Below are 22,583 nucleotides of genomic sequence, written 5' to 3' on the forward strand. Positions count from 1 at the left end.
TTAAATGCAGTCCAAAGGGTCCATGACATGTGCCAAAACCACCACCATGGACCAAACCTAGAATGTGGCATAGCAATCAGGCCAATGAGGGGCGAGACAGAGCTACAACGGATTCTGATCACATGCATCACAAAAATGTTGGGGAGTATTTCTGGAGAGTTGTGTGTAACTCAAAAAGATAGAAAACCTGTCTGAACAGAGGATAATTCACACACATACAGAATTCAAATCAAGCCACATCACTTCAGAAATATTTATAAAATACTCAGGAACTTTAATAAAATAACCACATGTACAAAGCTAAAAACAGAACCAAAAACACGCTGAGCTACAAAATATTTAAAAACAACAAAATATAATGACCCAATTTAAAAAGCAAGCAAACCCCCTTTGGGTAATATGCATTACAGGTGAAGCAGACTGCACGCATGCAGAAGAGGGTCCAGCCTCCATGTGAACGTCACTAAATCCAGATGCCATTTCCCCAAGACTGGTGCACTCCTGCAGGCCAGTCGCATGGCCCTCCTCCAGATATTGGCCGAGTCCCGGCTTTTGTCCTCAAAAGCACACAGAGCAACAGCTAGTCCACTCACACGGGGTGTTTTGTTTACGCATCCATGAGAACATGCACAAACACGCAGTGTATGTGTGTGCATGCCTGCAAGATTGTGTGTAGAGTGGGCAGGTGGCATTGTGTGCAAAGATAGCTTATTGAGTGCTCAAAAAGCCTTGTGCAAAAAAAAAAAAGGGCAGAGGGGCGCGCTTTGTTCCAGTGCTTAGCATGGTTATTTAATAGCCCCCTTGCAAAAGAGAGGCGCTATTGCAAACAGCCAGGCGAGGGAGGTCAGCAAATCTCAGCCCCACCTGCTGGAGGATTAGAAAAGCCTTTGTTGTGAGTCGTGCTGTTTGATGAGGCCCAGCGCCTCAATGGGATTCAAGGTACTGTGTCGGTCAGTCCATCAGCTGACCGGTGAATCAATCAGCACCAGAGAATCATATGTAGATCCAGGAGGTAAGGAGTGAGAAGGTTACTCGTCACATGGGAGACTGCAGCAGGAAGGATGTGCCACACAGCAGCTGTAATTTGCAGATGTGTGCGCTCAGTGCTCAGAGAAGGAGGCTGTCAGGTCCTGGGGTGGGGTCTCTGTGGTGGCAGTCAGATGTTACAACACTGAATGAATAACTGCAAACGGGGCCAGGGACCCAGCCATGGTCACGGCGGGAAACAGCCAACAGCAGCTCAGAAACAGAGCGAAAGGTACGGCCGGTTAAAGAACTGGGAGCAGGGCTGGAAGTGGCCCTTTCTGCTGCTCTGGTTGTTCAAGCAGTGCTCTCCCCCTCTGCTGCCCTCAATCATCAATATTCATCCAAAGCTCACTCTACTCAGAACTCTGGAGGACAATTCTTATTTGGATTCATGCTGAGTGTTGTTTTATTTTTTTGTTTTAAACAAATGCTAATGTAACCTTTCCTTCTGGCAGTGAGATGTTCCAGAGTGCAGTGCAATGAGTCATTAATAAGAGTTCAGTGTAGCTGTCCTCATGTAGCCAAAGTCAGCTCCTGGATTACCTTTTCACATTGATGCAGTCATAAGGCAACTGGGCAGGACAGACCACCAGCCCCTTGAACCTATCGATCATTGTGGTGCCCAGGTTGGTTCCTGTGTCTCAGTCCATCTCCAGGTCCATGAGCCCATTGTGGGAACGGGGGGAGTGTGTGGCATTTTGGCAGCAGCAGCTAGCACAGACCCACCCCAGGAGGAGGGAGAGGAGCCCTGCACCCAGAGAGGCAGCAACCCCATACAGCAGAGGCAGCTTTAGGGAGTCCCACACTGAAAAGGCACAGACATACATGCGTCAGTATGAACCAATACACACACATATGCATCAGTATATCAGTATCAGACATACACAAGTCAATATAAACCAACACAAAGACAGACAGACACACACGCACACACACCCCAGTATAAACAAATATACACATCAATATAAATCAATTCATACATGCACAAATGCAAACAGAAATATAAAACCCTGTCATAAAATACTGATTTCTCCACAACCAGCCATCTAATCACTTAAGAATCTAAGCATCAGGTGCAAAAAATCTCTTAGGAGGATATCAATGTGTGGGCTTTACATGGTCAAGATTTCACTGTTTAGAAGCGAAGAGCAAGACAGCTGAAACACACTACAGATGACACAGATGCTTTCAATACAATACAGACAGACATAAAAGCCTTGCTTGCTGTCAAACTACACTGATCAGAACCCACTATATTTCTAATCACATTATTATGTTATTATGGTGACAATTTTTTACTAGTAGAGAAATAGCTATTATGTTAAAATTGGAGCAACCTGTGAGTACTTGAAATCTGTAAGTGAACTCCAAATGAACCTTGGCATCATCTGAATTGTGTGAAATGCAATGCCTTTTAAGGCATTCTGTGTATCTATTCACCATCTTCAATACCATTTTAACTGTTGATAAATAAGTTCACAAACTATGTTACTGCCTTGTATTATAGTTAGTTTGGCAAACTACCCACGCTTATTTCACAACCTACCGCCCCCTGAACAAACAGATCAAATCCCAGTGTTTCCCACACATAGACTTTACTTGGGCAGGCCCAAGGTACATTAACCAGTATCATGTTCACTTTCTGATGATAAAGCAACTATACCAAACAACTAAACAAAACAGGTGGTAATCATCAGCAACATAAGCAGGTTTAACCACAATTATTAACTGAAACAGAAACACCTGTGTTGAGGGAATAAAACTGGGTGAAGATCAGTCATACTGAAAAGATGAGGTTGCAGAACAGATTGCTAATCTTACACCATGACAAGGGTGAGCATAGAGACATGACACAAGGTGGTCATCCTGCATCAGCAAGGTCTATCACAGGCAGAAATTTCGAGGCAGACAGGTGTTTCCAGATGCGCTATCCAAGCTCTTCTGAAGAAGCACAAAGAAACGGGCAAGGTTGAGGACCAGAAACACAGTGGTCGGCCAAGGAAACTTAGATCAGCAGATGAAAGACACATCAAGTTGACGTCCCTCCGCAATCGGAAGCTGTCAAGCAGTGTCATCAGCTCAGAGCTGGCAGCAACCACAGGGACTCTGGTACACCCATCTACAGTCGGGAAAGGTCTGGTCAGACTTGGTCTCAGGGAAGACTTACAGCCAAAAAGCCATTCCTCAGATGTGGAAACACAGCCAAACGACTCATCTATGCACGAAAGCACAAGACCTGGGATGCAGCACAATGGCAACAGGTTCTCTGGACCGATGAGTCCAAATTTGAAATATTTGGCTCTAGAAGAAGGCAGTTCATTCGTTGAAGGGCTGGAGAACGCTACAAGGATGAGTGTCTGCAGGCAACAGTAAAGCATGGTGGAGGTTCCTTGCAGGTTTGGGGCTGCATTGCTGCAAATGGAGTTGGGGGATTTTGTCAGAATTAGTGGCCTCCTCAATGCTGAGAAATACAAGCAGATTCTTATCCATCATGCAATACCATCAGGGAGGCGTCTGATTGGTCCTACATTCATTCTGCAGCATGACAATGACCCCAAACATACAGCCAGAGTGATAAGAAACTATCTTCACCAAAAAGAGGAACAAGGAGTCCTGCAACAGATGGTGTGGCCCTCACAAATCCCTGATCTCAACATCATTAAGTCAGTCTGGGATTACATGAAGAGACAGAAGAACTGAAACAGCCAAAATCCATAGAAGAACTGTGGCAAGTTCTCCAAGATGCTTGGAAAAACCTACCTGCCGAGTACCTTACAAAACTGTGCACAAGTATACCTAAGCGAATTGGTGATGTTTTGAAAGCCAAGGGTGGTCATACCAAATATTGATTTAACTATTGATTTTTCTGTTTCGTGCACTTTGTATGCAGTTAATACATACATTAAAAACTATTCATTTCATTATTTTGAAAGCATTCTGAATTTACATCACTTTTTCTCAAGTGCCTAAAACTTTTGCACAGTACCATATTTGTTGTTTGTCACATGTAGTAGGCCATTTTTGTGACAGCAGGTAATGCCAGCCCTTTCTGCCAGCTACCACCACAAGTATATTTCAGACCTGTGGGAAACACTGAATCCTGTATGCACAAATAACTATGGTAGCTTAGGTGGGTCAAAAAGGGCATTGTGAAATTAACTGCAATTAAAGAAAAGGAAAAAAAAACATTGAACATTATTTTTTTAAACCATATGGGATTACCAGTTAATATTGATAGCCCTGCCTAAAACATCAAAATTTTCATTTTTGACTGGAATTCAGCTCTAAACAGAACAACAAACATTCCTCTGGAGGGTTCGCGCTGAGCACTTTCACTTGGGTTTCGTGTATACTCACATGCTAAGTTGACTGAGAGGAAGACACTGCTGGAGGTCAGATCCTGCCCCCTGGTCCAGATGCCAGCCGGGGAGCGGATCCAGGGGGTGCCAGAGCAGTGGTATTCACCGCCGTCAATGTCCTGGGCGCTGTGGATGCTGAGGCTGAAGTGCCACACATCCATCCGCTCCAGGCTGTAGTCGCTGCTGCCATTCCCCAGGCTCTTCCGCACCACACCCCAGCGGTCCATGCTGCCCAATAGGGCAGCGCCACCCGTGCTTGGGACATTGCTCTTGTACCAGCGCACCTCGTAGGACATGTCAGCTGTGGTTGGCAGGGAGAGGAAGACAATATACGGCAAGGCGGTGAGCGGCAGGCTTTGGAACATGAGCTCTGCAGAGCGACAGCCACATCGGGGAGGCTCAGAGTCATGTAAATGGGGTTTGCATGTCCTTGCTTCTGTGTTGGGGAAGTACAGGTCTTAAAGTAAACACTCCCCCGTATCCTTGTTAATGCTTATTACCAAGAACACAGTTTAAAGGGCACTCTTCTCAAAGTCTTTGCTATGACTGGGATGTGACTCAAACCAAAAACTTTTGCAAGGGGGAAAATAGTGCTTTGAAATAATTTCCACTGCAAAGACTAATGTGCATACAGACCTTTACAAGCCATTTATTTCACACTGAAAAAGAGGAGGATTACTTACAGGTCCTTCAAGAATATAAAGTAAGCACAACAGAAAAACAAAACTTGTTTTCTAAGTAGAAAAGTGCATTTCCTGAAGAAAATGCAGAGTGTGATTGCAACCTGGCAGCGAAAACGTGCTAACGTATATGAGACAATTGCTAGGATGTGGCTAAGTGGTTGCTAGGCTGTTGCTAGATGGTTACTAAGGTATTTGAGGTGGTTGCTAGGGCATTGTTGGGTGGTTGCCAGGGTGTTGCTAGGTGGTTGCTAGGGTGTTGTGGGGGTGGTTGCCAGGGTGTTGCTAAGTGGTTACTAGGGTGTTGCTAGGTGATTGCTAGGGTGTTGCTAGGGTAACAATATGGTTGCTGGGCGTTGCTGAGGCATTGCTGGGTGGTTGCCAAAGTGTTGCTAAATGGTTGCTAGACGGTTGCTAGGGCAAACAATATTGTTGCGAGGGACACACCCACCTTTGGTGAGCATTGGGTCACATGACCCACAGCACCAAATCAGGTCCTGCGGCTATTGGTCAAATAGTGACCGAGTGGTAAGGCTTTGAGAAATTCACTGACGTGAATGGGAGGATGGAAGGATGAATAAACGAGTAAAGGATGAGTGTGGGGTCAGTATGGCTTTCAATGAGTGTTAGGTGGCATGACCTGAGCCAGCATATGAGGTACTGTGACCTTAGGCCGAAAGGTGAGCGAGCGGTAAGACTGAAAAATGAATTGAAGTCAATGGGAGGATGGAGGGATGAATAAACGAGTAAAAGATGAGTGCGGGTCAGTATGGATTTCAGTGAGTGTTGAATGGCATGACCTGAGCCAGCATATGAGGTACGTTTGCTGACGGCCTAAGTGTGACCGTGTGATAGGGCCTTGAAAAATGAATTGAAGTCAATGGCAGGATGGAGAGATGAATAAATGAGTAAAAAAAAACTGATGAAGAAAATGACAAAAAGATGAGTGCGGGTCAAGGTCTTGGATTAGTGTTGGGTGATTTGTCTCAAGGCAACATGTGAGGTATGGTGGCTATGGGTGAGGGGGGGTGATTTTGAAAATGAATGGGAGTCTATGGGAAAAAATGGATGAAAAAATGACAAAAACTGGAGAACGAGTGCGTGTACAGCTTAGCTGTATACAAGCACACCGATCGGGGTCAGAGCGGACGGGTTACATAATTTGGTGGAAGAAGAAGAAGAAAAAGAAGAATAAAACTATCGGATAACAATAGTGTGCTTGCGATGCAAAGCATTACAATCACACCTATAAAAGAACAAAGAAAGAGAACAAGGGAGAGATGACAAGAGACAAATGCTGATAGGGAGAGCTAGAGACAGGCAAGAACATGCCATTCCTGCTGCTATGCAAGGAATCTCTAGAAAGGTCAAGAGGTTATAAGGAGCTTACTTACAATGCTGTATTTGCCAGCTACACTCTGAGGAGCAGGGGAATAGGCATACAGTATGGAATAAGGGAAGAGCAAACTGAAAGTACAGCCAGGGTGATTATGGGAGGGAAGAGAGCAGATAAGCCTAGGGAAGTATGAGCAGAGAGTGACAGATAAGGAACTATGGAGAGTGAACACCATATGAGAATTATTAGTGTGATTGCGAAGCTTCGCATTGCAAGCACACTATTTGTTATCCGATAGTTTCAGTCTTCTTCTTATTCCACCAAATTTTGTACTGCTTTTCCTCCCACAGCTTTCGTGATATCGACCCCAAACCAACTGTAACCCGTCCGCTCTGACCCCGATCGGGTTGCCTGTATACAGCTAAGCCGTACCCACACTCATTCTCCATTTTTTTGTCATTTTTTCATCCCTTTTTTCTAGGGCTGTACTGAAAAATTTGAAGCTTCGAAGCTTCATTCATTGAATTGGCATTCGATTGTGAAATTAAGCATTCAATTTTTAGGACGGGTGCTCAGTTGCAGTTTTAAGGTTATTGCTACTGTAATACAAGAAATTTTGATGTTAAAGCAACCTACTTTTTATTATCATTTAAGATAATTTTGCCAATAAACTGTGGGTCACTGCAAAGTGTAACAGATCTTTTTTTGTAGACATAATGCCTTCTGTACTATGAAACGCATAAATTCAATATGAAACCATGTAACATTGTAACGCGTTTTGTCCACGAAAAACACAAACGCATTAGCATTGTGTCCACGAAATACTGAAGAGAGCACATACTTTCGTGCACAGAAAAAACGGATGATTCCTGTTGTGCACTGAATTGACAATTGTGCTTTTCATTTTGTGGACAAAAGAAACTCAATTTGTAGACAGTAGTAATTCTGTCCACGTAATAGATGTCCCAGGCCAGCATTTATGCTTTTGTGGCACGAAATGCACTGAAAGTATGATGTGCATGAAGGAGATTTAGCACAGTATATTCTGTGACCCTGCAGTTACAGAAAGCATTCCGTCCACGAAAGCAAAGGCTGCTTGAACTTTCGTAGACATCAGTGTTTTGTTTAAGTACAAATTAATTATGTTCATAGGCTATATTACTGAAGATATGATGTGCACAAAAGGGCTTTGGTCCAATACATTGCGTGAGTCAGCAGTTTATGGAATAAATTATGTGTCATGAAATTGCACAGGAATGATTCCGTACACTAAAGCAAATGCTGGTTGAACTTTTGTCGACAGAACTGTTTGTTACATTCATTTTGTCACTTACGAAATGCTGAAACAGGCCAAAACTATGATGTCATGTCACAGACATTCGAAGCTTTGTTCGAAAAAGGTTGGCTAAAATTAGAATGGCAAAAAATGGCATTCGATTCAGCCCTACTTTCCCCCCCATAGACTCCCATTCATTTTTAAAATCACCCCCCTCACACTTCATGGCCTTCCCACTCGGTCACTTTTCACCCCATAGCCACCATATCTCACATGTTGCCTTGGGACAAATCACCCAACACTCATCCAAGACTGCCTTGACCCGCACATGTCTTTTTGTCATTTTTTCATCAGTTTTTTTATTCATCCATCCTGCCATTCGCTCATGTCACGTGGCCGGCATTTTGAATATTTTATGAGAGAAAACGAGGCTGAGGTTGTAGGAACAAGGAAGTTCGTCGGAAAGTTGCAGTGAGTGAAACAAGTGATTGACAAGCCATGGCTCACTGCTGTGTGCCAGGCTGTCATTCTTACCAAAGACGCAATCCAGTGCTGTCTTTTTAACGTTTCGCAAAAGACAAGGACACCCGTCGGCAGTGGATTGTCAAAATAAGGTGTGATGTTGGACCATTAACTATGAAGTAATGCAACGACATAAGCTATCGTTAACTTTTAGTGTTGGCTAACACTTTTAGTGTGGGGTTGATAGATGCCAAAGCACCATCGAGTGCAGCAAACTTAGTTATAATGTTAGCTAACGTGAAAAGTTACCTTTGCAAGTAAATTAATAAATAAAAGTGAACTATTTTACGTGCTAATACTGATAACACATCTCTCATCTCAGATTACGGACAACACAAGAGTGTGCTCCAAACACTTTACTGATGACTGTAGAGTCAGGTTGCTCACCGGTTTAAAGAAACTTAAGAGTGGGAGTGTGCCGACTGTGTTTTCATGGTGTCACCCGAAAACCAGAAGGATAATTCAGCACCACCAGAGGTAATCATCATCTGACATTACGTATTTTTATGTGATATGAGCATGATGAAGATAATAAGGATGAGCATTGAACACATTAAAACACAATGTAATGTTACATAAAACATAAGCCTACATCATTTTTCATGTCTTCACTTATATATATATTAGGCTACGACTGAAGGTAGCTCTTCACGCTACCACTATTTTGACATTTGCTAAGCTAGCGCACCGATTGTTTACTTACATTCTATATCAGTGATGTAGCCCTCCATCCAGTTGCTGTAACCTTTCAGTAATACTGATCTTGGGATACGATTCCCTTCTTCCGCCCACTTCTCAACATCAGTCATTGTGAATGATGGTAGAGACTCAAGGCTCATTGTCCAAGCCATCTTTACGTTGTTGACAGTGAAACTGTACGGTTACATTGTACTCCATACAATGTAACAGAACATGACATCACAGCTACCACCTCTGCCTCGTTCTCGCTGCAGCGTGACATGAGCGAATTGACTTCAATTCATTTTTCAAAGCCCTATCACGCGGTCACACTTAGGCCGTCAGCAAGCAAACCTCATATGGTGGTTCAGGTCATTCCACCCAATACTCATTGAAAGCCATACTGACCCGCACTTGTTTTTTTGTCATTCACTCCTCCCTCCATCCTCCCATTCACCTCAATTCATTTTTAAGGTCTTACTGCTCGGTCACCTTTGGCCCGACAGCCACCGTACCACATATGCTGCTGTAAGATTATAGTACTTACAACTTCTGACCAGACGTGGTTCAGAATCAGCGAACTGTTAACCTGATGGCCTTATTATCATAGTTACAAAGGAAGCTCCACACCTCTTGGTGCCACGTTACAGTTGGAGCCAAGAGCAATTGATTAAGGCAGGCAACAGCCATCAAGTCTAGCATAAAACCGGGAGTGGGCAATTGGCAACCATCACCACACAAAGGGGCGTTCAGCATCAAAGGATCCCGCTTTGCATTTGGGAACATAGGTTGATGTTGCAACAGTGTAAACCTATTGTTTGTTGCCATTTGTTTCATGGTTTCATGGCCGATCACGGTAACAGTTCTACGAGTTAAAGCTGCGCAGGCAGAGATGCTGCTGGATTCCATCACCAAATAAAGCTTTTTCTCCAAGCGCGCTTTTGGTCCAGTTCGTTTACTTAAAATTAGAAGAAAATCCAACACTGCCTCAGGTCAAATCACCCAACACTCCTTGAAAGCCATGCTGACCCGCACTCGTCTTTTTCTCGTTCACTCATCCCTCCATTGACATCAATTCATTTTTCAAAGTCTTACCACTCAGTCACTATTTGACCAATAGCCACGGGACCTGATATGCTGCTTTGGGTCATGTGAATCAACACTCAAAGGTGGGTGTGTCCCTAGCAACCGCTTAGCAACCACCCAGCAACACCCTAGCGACCATACTGTTTACCCTAGCAACCACCTAGGAAGACCCTAGCAACCACATAGCCACATATTTGCGATCGTCTCATATATGTTAGCACGTTTTCGCTGCCGGGTCGCAATCGCACTCTGCATTTTCTTCAGGAAATGCACTTTTCTAGTTATTATATTATATGTAGTGGCCCCTTTAAGGCTATGCAATTCAGGCAATAACATTACCCATTAATACTATTAAGAATTTCAGTAACCATTCAATGTAACAAAAAATGCAATATACGTCATGAATAGACAGGCAATGTGTATCTTTAGCAACAACTGTGGCATTTATTTAATTAAGCACCACTGAATGATGTCATGCATAACGTTAAAAAAAAGAAAAAAATACAACAAACACACCCGGGTCTTATTTTATACTCTGTTCGTAGTACTATACGTTGGCACACATGTTGGAGCTCATGTGAATCCTCGTCTAATGAAATTGAACCGGTTACCTTTATTGTCGTGGCGAACAGAATACAGAACCTGGGAGCGTCCCTAATGGAAGCAGTCACGTCTGACTGCCGTCTGAGGCGTCCTCATACAGATGGGAAGATCCAGGTCCTCTCGTCTTGAACAGCAGCAGCACTTTTATCAGTGCATAATCCATCCTCCATGGCGGAATCAATGCAAAGATAACTAATCCTGGAAGTACCCACTACAATCTCGGAACGTTGTACGACACTTAAAACTAAAAAAACAAAACGACGTTAGCTAACGGGCTTAGCTCAGGCTACAATTCACACTCATTCTCCGTGTAGCTGTGCTAACTGCTACATGGCAGGACTAAGCTAATTCACTCACCTGCAGAAATACTGGATACAAGGAGGATTTCAGGTTCACATGCAATGCACACACGACCCACTTTTTGCACCCGCGGCTTGTAACATTGACGAACTATAAGATATAACTTTAATTTAAACTTCAAACCATCCATTATGCCCAACTCACACAACAGGTCCTGAACGTTTTGTTTTTCCCTCTCTTCCCCCTATACCACCTTCCGTTTCCTTTTTTGGGTTCAGTCCCTCCCCTTACACAAACGATTGGGCAAATAAAAAAGTAACTTACACAGCTATAAGCTGTTGGCACCATTTTGTATTAGTTAACGTGTGTATCATGTTTCTATCTAATGAACCATGAAACTGACCAGTAAAAGAGCTGCAGCTAACGGTGCACACAGAAATGGAATGGCGATTACTCAACAGCATCTTACAATGGAAATACATTCATTTCAGGCTGAAAACAGTAATGCATTGGAATTATGTAAAACCTAATAATAATATAACATTTTCATGGGTGCTACACAGGTTTCTACGATGTTACAGTCATTATGCAAGGGGTATCGGTAACCTCCACATTTTGTCCAGAAATCATTACAACCCTGGGTTGATTTTTACATTATTGCTGTCTTGCAGACGCTCTTATCCAGAGCGACTTACAATTTTATTAATTTATATAGCTGGATATTTATTGAGGCAGCTGTAGGTTATGTACCACTCCCAAAAATTACACTGAGCTTAAATGCTATAAATTTGAGTTCAAATAATTTTGGACAGTGCTCAAAAAGCAATAATAAACCCTTAAGTTTCAAATTTCCATGCAAAACAAATCTCACATAGCCATTTAGTGTTTATCCTAGTAAGCAAGCATTGGAATGATAAAATAAACCAATGCATTGTGAAAATCAACAGAACAATGACATTGCCCTTGGAAGCAAACATTAATAGGAAAGTTGACCTATTACACATTCTGCAAATACCATTCATGTTTTTGTACATTCTTCCATGCACCTTTTAGCTTATCAAGCAGATACAACTGACAGCAAATCTGGCTGTCGGAGCAGAGTCCATTTTCTACACAGTTCTCATGGGTATTCTTGACCTGCAGAGTTGAGGGGACTGTTTCTTTGGTACTGTGTTTTTTGTGTTGTGCATTGTCAAAAGACTCCAGGTTTCTGTAACCAAGCTCTTAGCTGCTGTTACAAGAAAGCAAGCAGTAGAGTAATTCAATGTAGCAGGTTGCACTGTCTGCTTTTGTGATGCTGTGAGACTGCTGATAACATCAGAGTCCCGTAAGACTTGGAGCGCCACTCACACGCATCACCTCACCACCTCAAGGTCCTCTAACCTCTTTTGAACTAACTCATAATGTGAGTGTATAGAAAGGCCGATGGAATGCATTCATTAAGCACGCAGCCAAAATGTTGTTAACGCAAGTGCAGTGCTTAACAGTTTTAATTAATCTGAAACAGGAACCTTCAGAACTCACAATACCAGGGGAGAGATTTAAGAAATGCGTGATCCATGTCTTTAGCAAAAGTCTAAACTGGCAATATTAGACAGAGCACCATCAAGACCCCAACTGTGTGCAGGGATCACATGACTCTCCTTTTTGTTGATGAAAACAAGAATCTCATTCTAGTATGAGAACTGGTTTTTTGAACATGTGTACACATACACAGGCACAAATCTTTGACTCTCTCTCCCTTCCCATGCAAGTTTAAACTTACAGACCCCCATGTGCACACACTGACACACCTATACCTTCTTTCTCTGATATTGAGTAATTTCCACTTTCGCAACACCCTGTGAGGTTTCCGCCTCCCCCGGAGATACAGAGACAAGCAGGGCTGCTGTGTGGACCTGCCCTCTGAAGTTACACATATCCCTGAGACTCCAAGCTCAGACAGGCCGGGAACGTCACCCCCATACTGCTGGGTAATATTCAACACTGTAACTCCCCTACAGTCACACAGACATATTGAAACACTCTGACGCAGCAGCGCATCACTGTCAGCTGGAACAGTGAGTAAAGTGAGACAAGCCTGTTTCATGGAGAAAGGTGAGTAACTTCCTCACAGTCACACCTACTGCTGAGCACCACACGAGACACCACCATTACATTCAGGTTCATGTGACCCACTGACCTTACCATGACATAAGTGCCAAGCCCAAGCCCCATCTATCGCCTACCTGTTACAAGCAGGGTGGAAATTTACTACACTCTAAACAGACGCCATCAACCTGATTCTATGGACTACAATTGAATGCTATACATCACAAAATCTGTGGAAAAAGTGGAATATAGTATATAGTCCTTTGAAATTGGTTACATCCATGTTAACAAACAAACTAGTGAACCTATTTGGATACATCAAACTTGTTTGGAAACAGAAACTATAAAATTTTATGAATGCAAAATGAACTAACAGAGTACAGGAAAACAAAATGATAATAAATTTTTAACTGTTGTATTGTCTAAAGCAGGTTTGGGTAAGGAGTGGACTGGAGGAGATTTTCACACTGAGAAGTCAGATGAAAAAGTGTTAGCCACATAGTGGTTTCCCACTGTGATTAATGTAAATAAAATAACTCAATACTGTGGATTGTCCTCACACCTAGAGCACATAATCCTATTGGTTGGAGCAAGTGCAAAACATCAGCTTGTGCGTGGACTATTTACCTTATTACTAAAATTTACACCCTGTGGCTGTTGAAAAGCATTCCTAAACCCTGATGCATCACATATGCACCCTGACAATTCCACTCCATGGTTCTGTGCTCTTGGGATCCACTTGCCCCTCTCCCTCAGTGTTTTGCAACACCGTGATCTCATCAGACAAATAGGGCAGAGAAATGGGAACAGCTGCAGCCTAAGATCACATTCTGCATTTCTCTGCTCAGTCTCAGCAATTTTCCCTACTTTCTCTCTCTCCCTCTCTCTCTCTCTATCTCTTACACACACACACACACACACACACACGCACAAACAAGCAGACACACACACACACACACACACACACACAAACACTCTCACACTCAACTGTCAACACACCATTATTCAGCAACCTCTTAACACTGTGACTAAACTTTTACATTAATGGTGTACAGCCTTCGTTATGGCTTCAGAATGATACTGCTTTTGTTGGACATCCTCTCCCTAGGAGTGTACTGGCATTAAACATCTGGTTCCAGAGAAGATGAAACAGCCAGGAAGGGGCTGCTGGAGTCAGACTCTGGTAATGGTAGGAAAGGATGGGGAAAGAGTGTTTTTTTGGTTCTCAGATAACTGACAAGATGATTCAGGAAAAAAAAAAAAAAAAAAAAAATGAAAACATACAGAGGGTGGGGTTCCAACAGAGTGCAGGAAGCCACTAAACTCACAACTCCTATTCACCAGTGGCACAAGGCCAGACTGGTCCTTCCTATGGCCCTCAAGCCAGGTCTAGCTGTATTTATTTAGGGAAAGCACTTGGTACTTGCCTGTATCCAGAGATGCCCCCTGGACAGTCATGCTGCACTCAATCTTGGCCGTCTCCCCAGGGATGATGTTGCTTTTTTCTGAGTGAATGGACACATTGAACGCTGGGCCTGTGTGGAGAGGGGGACACATGAAGAAACCAGAGTCATAGATGGGTGCATGTGCAAGTGTGTGTGTGTGTATATAACAGCTGGTGCAGTGTTATGGTTGCTGCTTGTGCTGGAGTAGGTGAGGTTAAACAGGCCTCTGTGAAACGGACAATGGACATCTGCTCCCTATCCCCATTCACACAGATCACTGCTAATGGTAATGCAGCTAATCCTACAGTTTAGACACTGGACCGGTGCTGCAAATGGGGATTACAGCCAAACACACACTTGTGCACACGCACGCACACACACACACACACACACACACACACACACACACACACACACACACACACACATATATGCACATATGGGACACTGCTAACAGTAAAGTGGATAATTTTAAAAAGGACACAATACTGTCTCCATGGATATGTAACATACGCTAAGACTAGGGCTGCAACAAATGACTATTTTGATAGTCAAATAATTTATAGGGATGTGCGGAGAGCCAAGTATTTGTATTTGTATCTGTATTTGTTGAGGCAGCAAAATTATCTGTATTTGAATAAAAGTGGAATTAAGCGTAACAATCCTGTTGTTTTTATTACACTTCTAACTTTAGGACATTAAAGTATTAATATAAATGTTCTTGAGGCTGTCAAACTATAGATCTTGCTGTCTGAAAAAAGGATAGTAGCCTAACAGGCTATGCAAATATCTCAATCCATGTCAAGTAGCGCTGATGGCTGACAGACATCACGATGTTGAGCCAGCATCATGATTTAGCCACCCCCCCCCCAGGTCCACACAGACAGTGGGGTGCACCCTGCCACACACACACTATAATTCCAGTGTCTCTGCTATAACATAGAAAAATATATTCATTATTTATTTGCAGGGATTTACCGGGGATCAACTTGAGCCGTAGAACTGATGAATAGGCTATGTATTTCAAGGAGTGTCAGCCAGAGAGCGCAAAAAATGAAGGATGGGTTTATTCTAACTATTATATTAGCTCCTTGCGCCTGATTTAAAGGAAAAAACATCTTATTTAATCACACTATACCGACCCAGTGAAAGCATGTTTTAAATTAGGCACAAACATAAAAATTATTTTTAAATCTACCTGGTTTGCACCTACTGTACCTCAGTAAATCAGGGGGCGAGTCTTTATTTGTATCGCAAAACTGAGGATTAAAACTTACCTACAGAGTGAACTCTCCTGTTCTCTGCTATACCTGTCTATATTGTTATTAACCCTTTTTCACCATGTCTCGCCCTGCACATTTAACTATATTTCACGTTTAGGAAAAATTAAATCACGTTTGCTCAAAGCTAAAATTGGCTAGAATTTTTTCAACCTAGTGTTCTAATTGCAACGGTTTTTGCATACGCACTAAACAGCAAATCACACCGGTGTGACTGTACACAGGGTTTAAAAAAAAACTTGTCTTTTTAACTGTGGATTTTCTTGAACTTTAAATATAATTCAACTGAAAAACAAATAACCCTAACCGCGCTCACATTTATGAGGAACACCATCTATTTGACATGTTTTTTTTTTCTTCCCAAAAACAAATAATTTTTAAAATATTTGTACGAAACAAATATTCGTAAAAACCCACTATTTGTGCTTTGCCGAATACCGTATTGGGATTCAGCTCCACCCCTAATAATGTATCGATTATTGAAACGAATAATCGACTATTCGGCTATCTATCAGCTTTTAAATTTAGCCTGAGGTTGTTTTAGACATATGCTAACTAACAATAAAGATGAGAACTTCATTTAAAAATCTGTCTAGTTACTAGACCTAATTCACTGAGGGCAGTTACTTGCTGGGGAGTACAAGTCTGCTTTCTTTGAAGAAAGCAATCCATTTTAGCGATACAAGATCCAACAAACCCATATCTCGTTTGAATTAATTCGAATGAAACCCACATTGGGCATGCACACATAGACACTAGTTGTAGAAATATTTTTGTGATTTAGAAAGTATAAAATTCTCCGGTGTTCTCTAAACTTGTGCACTCGGCAGGAACACTATCTCCAGCCATAAACGTAGCCGTGACAACGATGCAACATTTAAGCAGAGAATTTCTAAGTAGCAGACAGGCTCTGGTTTAACATTGTAACGTTAGGGCACATTTGGAATGTGAACAGGATCGTTGTGAATAATAGTTTATTATTTGCTATACTGTATGTTCAACGTCATTAATAATTTATTGATCAAGAGAAAATGTATTTCAAAATAGAAAACGTTACAACTCATAATGTGAAGTAATATGGCTTTTAACATTAACATTGGCTATAATGAGACGAGCCAACGTGCCACCTCTTCAAATCACTGACTCAATGGAAAATAAGAAAAGCCAAACTAAAAAGTGATGCAAGGGGGGTCACTTTTGTATTGCCCCTGGATGCAGCAATGAATTTTATAGAGTCAAAAACCAAAGAAAGATTGTCCACTTTCATACTTTGCCTCTTAAGCGGCAAGCGGTTCTTTATCGTTGGCTAGCTGCACTGAAACAAAAGAATCCCCCAGTTAGCCGTGATGCTAGGGTTCGTAGCGATCACTTTGTAAACGAGGATGATGTGGACGAGAGTCAGGCGTACGTGGGTTTGCCGGACCTATAAGCTGAAGTCCGAGGCCGCTCCCTGTGTTTGACTTTTCCTCTTATAAGATTGGGTGTACACTACAGACCGTCCGACCCAGTCTAATAGCAAAGAAGTAGCTGTGCGCCGCAAGGAAAGGGCCCAACGGCACGCCCATCTGGCAGAGCAGAAAGAGGTACGACCAGGATTATGTTACGTCTTTTCCCGTCAAAGCACAGCCATCTAGTTTACAAGATAATGATTAGATAATATGTAAGGGATAATGTACAGCGAGCCGGTCATTATTGCGAAATAAACCCCGACAGGGTGATGCAGGACCCCGACGTGAAGCTGTACATTATCAGCTTATTACACGGCTACTTACTAAATAAATCAATAATGTGATACAAAGTATTGATTTAAAAATGATTTTATAGATTTTTTATTACTTTTCTCTCGAACAACAAGCTTCTCTCAAAATTCTACGTACCACCGCCACAACTGCTGTCTTACTTGACGCCTTTCCAACTAACCAACCTCATGACGTAGTCAGTGATGCAATGGCAATATGGTGGCGAGCCAGAGCGAAAGCATAAGTTAGTACCAAACATAAATCTATTATAATTTAATGTGTAATCGTTTTATATCTAAAATTTTCTCAAAATAAATTCCAACACACTTAATTCTGTACAAAACTCGTCAGAATTAGGCTGTTTCATGTCCACTTTAAGAGTGGAATGCTGCCACACTTTTGAGGTCTTTGGTCGTGAAGCAGGGTTTCCATTAGCCGGTAATTATCGGTTTTTGCCTGGTAAAATTTAGGCTATAAAAAACTGATAAATTCAAAACTTGCCAGTCAAAATGTCCAGTAATAACGTGCATACAAATCATAGCCTACATTTTAGCGGCTAATGTTGAGGTTTTGCTCAATCATTACTGTTCGTTTTGCTTAATCGTTACTGTTCGTTAAATAGTCAAACTGATTTGAGGTTGTTGTCATTCTTTCGTCAACCTAGGTGTACATTATATTTGCGTTTGTAACATAGACTGTTATTGAAAAGTGACTGGTAAGTTTAAAAAAAAAATTCTTTGCAGACACCGGACCAGCAAGAAAAAATCCTAGCGGAAACCCTGTCGTGAAGGTGATACAATCTCCATTGTTCACTCCAGTAAACCAACATAGCTTAAGATACATGTCTGAGCATTCCGAGTCAGCACAAAAAAAACACACGCGATGACATCACCATCTAGTCGACAATTAAATTCATTGGCAACTAATTTGATCATCAATTTTAGTCAACTACGTCGATTATTCGTTGCATCCCTAAGACATACACACTGACAGAGCTAATATATCAAATGCCACGAACGAGACACTGAAATGCTTGTGATGATGGGAAAGAGGAGACTCAATCATAGGATGTCACTCTTCTGCTGAATACAGCAGTTACACCAGAGCATCAGCATCAGCCACTCCCGAATTCACAGGGCCTTGGGTTCAAATCCCAAGCAGGTCTGTGACACTTTACCCTTGAGAGAGCTAATTTTCATCACCAATAAAACCCCAGGTGTACAGATGGGGTACAAAATGTGGGAAGTAAATTGTAATCACAGTTAAGTCATGCTGGTTATATGGGTCAGCACTGTAAATATACAGTATTGCATACTAAACTAAAGGGTGTTCACATGGAGTTTATAAGAATATGCAGAATGTGGCATTTGCCAAGAGGCGGCGCAGAGTGTTACCTGTATCTGTGAAGCTAATCAGAACCTTATTGGACTCAGTGCTGATGGCTGGGGTCCAGGCGTTCCCAGGAACACGAGTATGGGCGGTGACACTGCAAGAGTAGGACCCCCGGTCCGACACCTGCACCCCATACAGGCGGAAGCGGAATTGCACCGGGCCGATCTTCTCCAGGACCACGCTATCCTCCCGGCCTGGTTCGTTCCACTCCTCCAGCTGCAGAACCGAGTCCGGGCTCAGGGACAGGATCTTCCGTGTCTTCCCTCCAGTCTCCTCCACCTGGATCAGGACTGAGTACCCCGGGTTCTGCAGGTTCTCTCCAGTCACCTGACATCTCATCTCGAAGGTCGACCCAGCTGAGGAAGCCAGTTTCGGAGACTCAGCAGTCACGCTGAGCTTCGGCTCTGTAGGGGATAGTCAGACACACAGACAGACAGACCCAGTCAATAACGATGACAGCACTGAAAGATACAAAAAGATACAACAAAGGGTGACACTAAATTGTCTCTTTTCCCCTTCTAACTGACAAAATATCTTTCCCTCCACTTGACACCTGTAAAATTTTCCATTTCTGTGCATGTGATTAACAGAGATTAAATACCAAAAATGTTTTGTTGAACAGCCAGTATTAATCTCTGTACTCTTTTCAGCTCACCAACATTTCTCTTCACTAGTTTCTGAAAAAGGGGGACTTTGTGAATTTGAAATGAACTTTGAGACAACCACTGGGAATTGCAGGAATTGAACAATGCAATGTAAGAAGGAATGGAAAGCTATAGTCAGAATATTCACGTCATTCCTCTTTGATATTAGCCCGTGAGTCGAGTCTCACGGGTTCCCATTATTAAGGGTGAGGTTGTGCTCTTCTACTGGCCCCCCAACAAAGAGCAGCATAGTCTGGGTTCTGCAGGCACTCCTGTGGGGGACTCCCCATCGTCAAACTCAATACAATTAGGCCCCACTTTTTCTCACTACAGACACAGTATGACACAGCTCAAGTGCACAACAAAAAAACACCGGCTGTCACTCAAATGGCACGCAACACAAGGCACTGGCTCTGGTCTATATTTATGTGTAATAACAGAGACACTGGGAGTGATCTATTTCCCACAGAACAGAAAACAGAGAGGTGGCTTCTCTCACAGCACTTGCCAATACTCATTTCAGAAAACTTTGCACAACTATGACCCTTCCATGTATTCCTAATTGTAATATTAAATGAAAGGTTGGGATCCTTACTACCATACATAATATTTAATGTGTCCTTGATCTGAGTTGAGCTGAAACAAGCCAGAATGCCACATACCTTTGGGGGCCCAGTGGATGGTGAGAGGGTTGGAGACGACCTCCTTGGCCTTGGCCCAACCCCCACGCCGTGTGTGGGTCCAGGCTGACACAGTGCAGAAGTATGTCCCCATATCAGAGTCCCGTGCCTGGAGGAGTTTCAGCTTGAAGGTGTTGGGTTCGACCCTGGACAAGATGAGGAGCCCCTTCTCCACACGCTCATGGTACCTGTCCTCTGCCTTCAGGTTCCCCTCCTTGTCGAGCGCAGCAATGTTGTGCATGCTGGTGGGCAGGTCAGCCAGCGTAATCTCCGTGTAATGCCAGGACACACCCAGCTGCCCGCCCTGCAGGCGGGACACGTCTGTCACCTGGCACTCCAGCTCAGCCAGATCCCCAGAGAACTGCGGGTTTGAGATGTCATGGAGGGCCACCTTAAATTCCGGTTCTGCAGGGTGAAGAGAAAGTTAGATTACACATACAAATCATACAAGAAAAGTTTATAATTCAGGTCAGTTTGCAGGGCTATCTATGAAGGTGAGAACAGTGTCAAATGCATTTTGAGACATTATAGAGTAAGAGCTAATACCAATAATGAATCAACTGGTTATAACTAGTATATAATTACCACTATCACAGAACTAGCATATCATGGCCATTCATTTATATTATTATTCTTCTTCAGAAACAATAATGGTTATGATTATCCCACAGCTCTTTAAACTTAGCCTAGGATATAGGTACTACAATGTTGTGTGTAACTGTAGAATTGTTCTATCGAGGCAAACCAACAAACACACTTGCTCACTGCTGTCATTCTGGTTGTGTATCTGGGCCAATTACCCAGCATACACAAGTGCAGAGTATATCTAAGCCAATTACCCAAAGTGCATTACTGTCTTTGGGCTGATTGCCCATAGTGGTCTGGAGGAGGTGTCAATGAAGCTGTGTAATCAGTAAGCCAATCCCCGTCCAGCCAGACCTTTCATGCTCCACTGACTCGTCCTGCAAGACCTCTCACACACACACACACACACACACACACACACACACACACTTTCAGCACTGCCAGACACAGGCCCGCCTGATGACAACCAGCCTGAAACAAGCAGCGCAAGCACCAGAAAAATTAATCTCTGTGTGAAATCAATGCAGCACCTCCACTGCAGAGACCATACTAACTCCCCTCATACCACATTGACTCCCCTACTCAGAAAAGATGACAATTTTTTTTCTGTATTTGGTATGTGAAGCACTCACACGGAGCACCAACCTCATAGAGCTGACCAGTGCAGACAAACATAAGGATCTTTGGATCTCGCCCATATATGATCCTACGGTTTACTTTGGTCACAGTACCCAGGCCATCTGCTGCATGCTAGGCAAACCGTGCCCACTGCCCATGACCCAGGAGAACCCACGTAAAGCATGTGCTCACTGCAGAGGGGGCCTGTTCGTCATCCCCAGACTAACCACTAAAACGACCAGTCTGTTGCTGAAGACAAGATTTTCTCATAAAATGTCAATGTGATGGCTTTACGATGAAGCTGCACCACCGCACCTCCAAACATACTCCCCAAGTACAGGGACAAACCCAGTGAAGGAGAGATGGGAGTGACGGTTCCTCCCTTGATGCCTCCCCAGTGTTCCATGTGACCCCCCCCCCCCCAAAAAAAAAATTCCCCTTCTAAGAGTGACAACCAACCACTCAGCAGCAGGGAGCGGTTTTAATCGACAAATCTGCATCTGATATCTGATCTGACTCTGATATCTGACTCTGATATCAAAACATTTATCATTCTGTGAGTATAGGGGAAAACCACAAGCGCCTTTACTGTGCATCGACACTGGTAGTGAAAGCTAGAAAGGGCTATAATCTAGTCTGTCTGTGGTGGTGAACAGGACTAGAGATTCAATCAGTCACACTCAGTAAAACTCAGTTAATTAAAGTATTAAACTACACTTTACCCCCATCATCCCACCATCCCCAAGACTTCTAAACACAACTAGGAGTATTTGTAAAAATGCAACAGATGCTTTGAGGACTTGAGGAGCATTCCAGGACTATGAGACAAATTGCTTCCCGCATTCAAAGGATATCACTGTTCTAAAGGCTGGAGATTCCACAGTAATCATGCAACATTCTCTTTTCTGAAGGACGTAGATCAGGCTGATGGCATTTTTTGTGTTGCAGTGGGATTCAAATTCTGTCAAACTACCATGCAGAGAAACCACAGTTTTCTTAAGGCTGAAAATGGGAAAATTTGAGAAGGCAAGGTCCATGGAGCAGCCTCTGAGGACCACCTTGGGGGTCAGAACTGCATTGAGGGGGCTCACGGTTCCAAGAAGATGGCAGGACTGCAGACAACTGCTACAGTGTACCCAGCCCCGCCACTGTTATAGCACCATGGCTGAATCGGGGCTGCTGAAAGCATGGAACATTCCAGCACAATATGAGCTTCAATGGACAAAGGACCAGGAAGGGAGGT

The 22,583-nt window shown here is 43.1% G+C and overlaps 1 protein-coding gene across 1 annotated transcript in view; it reads right to left on the bottom strand.

The window, feature by feature from the left end:
* Window positions 1-327: 327 nt before the first annotated feature.
* Window positions 328-22,583, bottom strand: part of LOC118785496 (prostaglandin F2 receptor negative regulator-like) — a 43,915-nt gene continuing 21,659 nt past the window's right edge. Inside the window, exons 5-9 of the mRNA XM_036540187.1 lie at window positions 20,120-20,542; window positions 18,816-19,217; window positions 14,385-14,492; window positions 4,384-4,686; window positions 328-1,831 (exon numbers count right to left, since the gene is read on the bottom strand). Coding sequence (XP_036396080.1) covers window positions 1,668-1,831; window positions 4,384-4,686; window positions 14,385-14,492; window positions 18,816-19,217; window positions 20,120-20,542 — 1,400 coding nt within the window. The 3' untranslated portion in view covers window positions 328-1,667. The remainder of the gene's footprint in view (window positions 1,832-4,383; window positions 4,687-14,384; window positions 14,493-18,815; window positions 19,218-20,119; window positions 20,543-22,583) is intronic.

Source organism: Megalops cyprinoides, chromosome 11, assembly GCF_013368585.1.
Source record: "Megalops cyprinoides isolate fMegCyp1 chromosome 11, fMegCyp1.pri, whole genome shotgun sequence".
NCBI lineage: Eukaryota > Metazoa > Chordata > Actinopteri > Elopiformes > Megalopidae > Megalops > Megalops cyprinoides.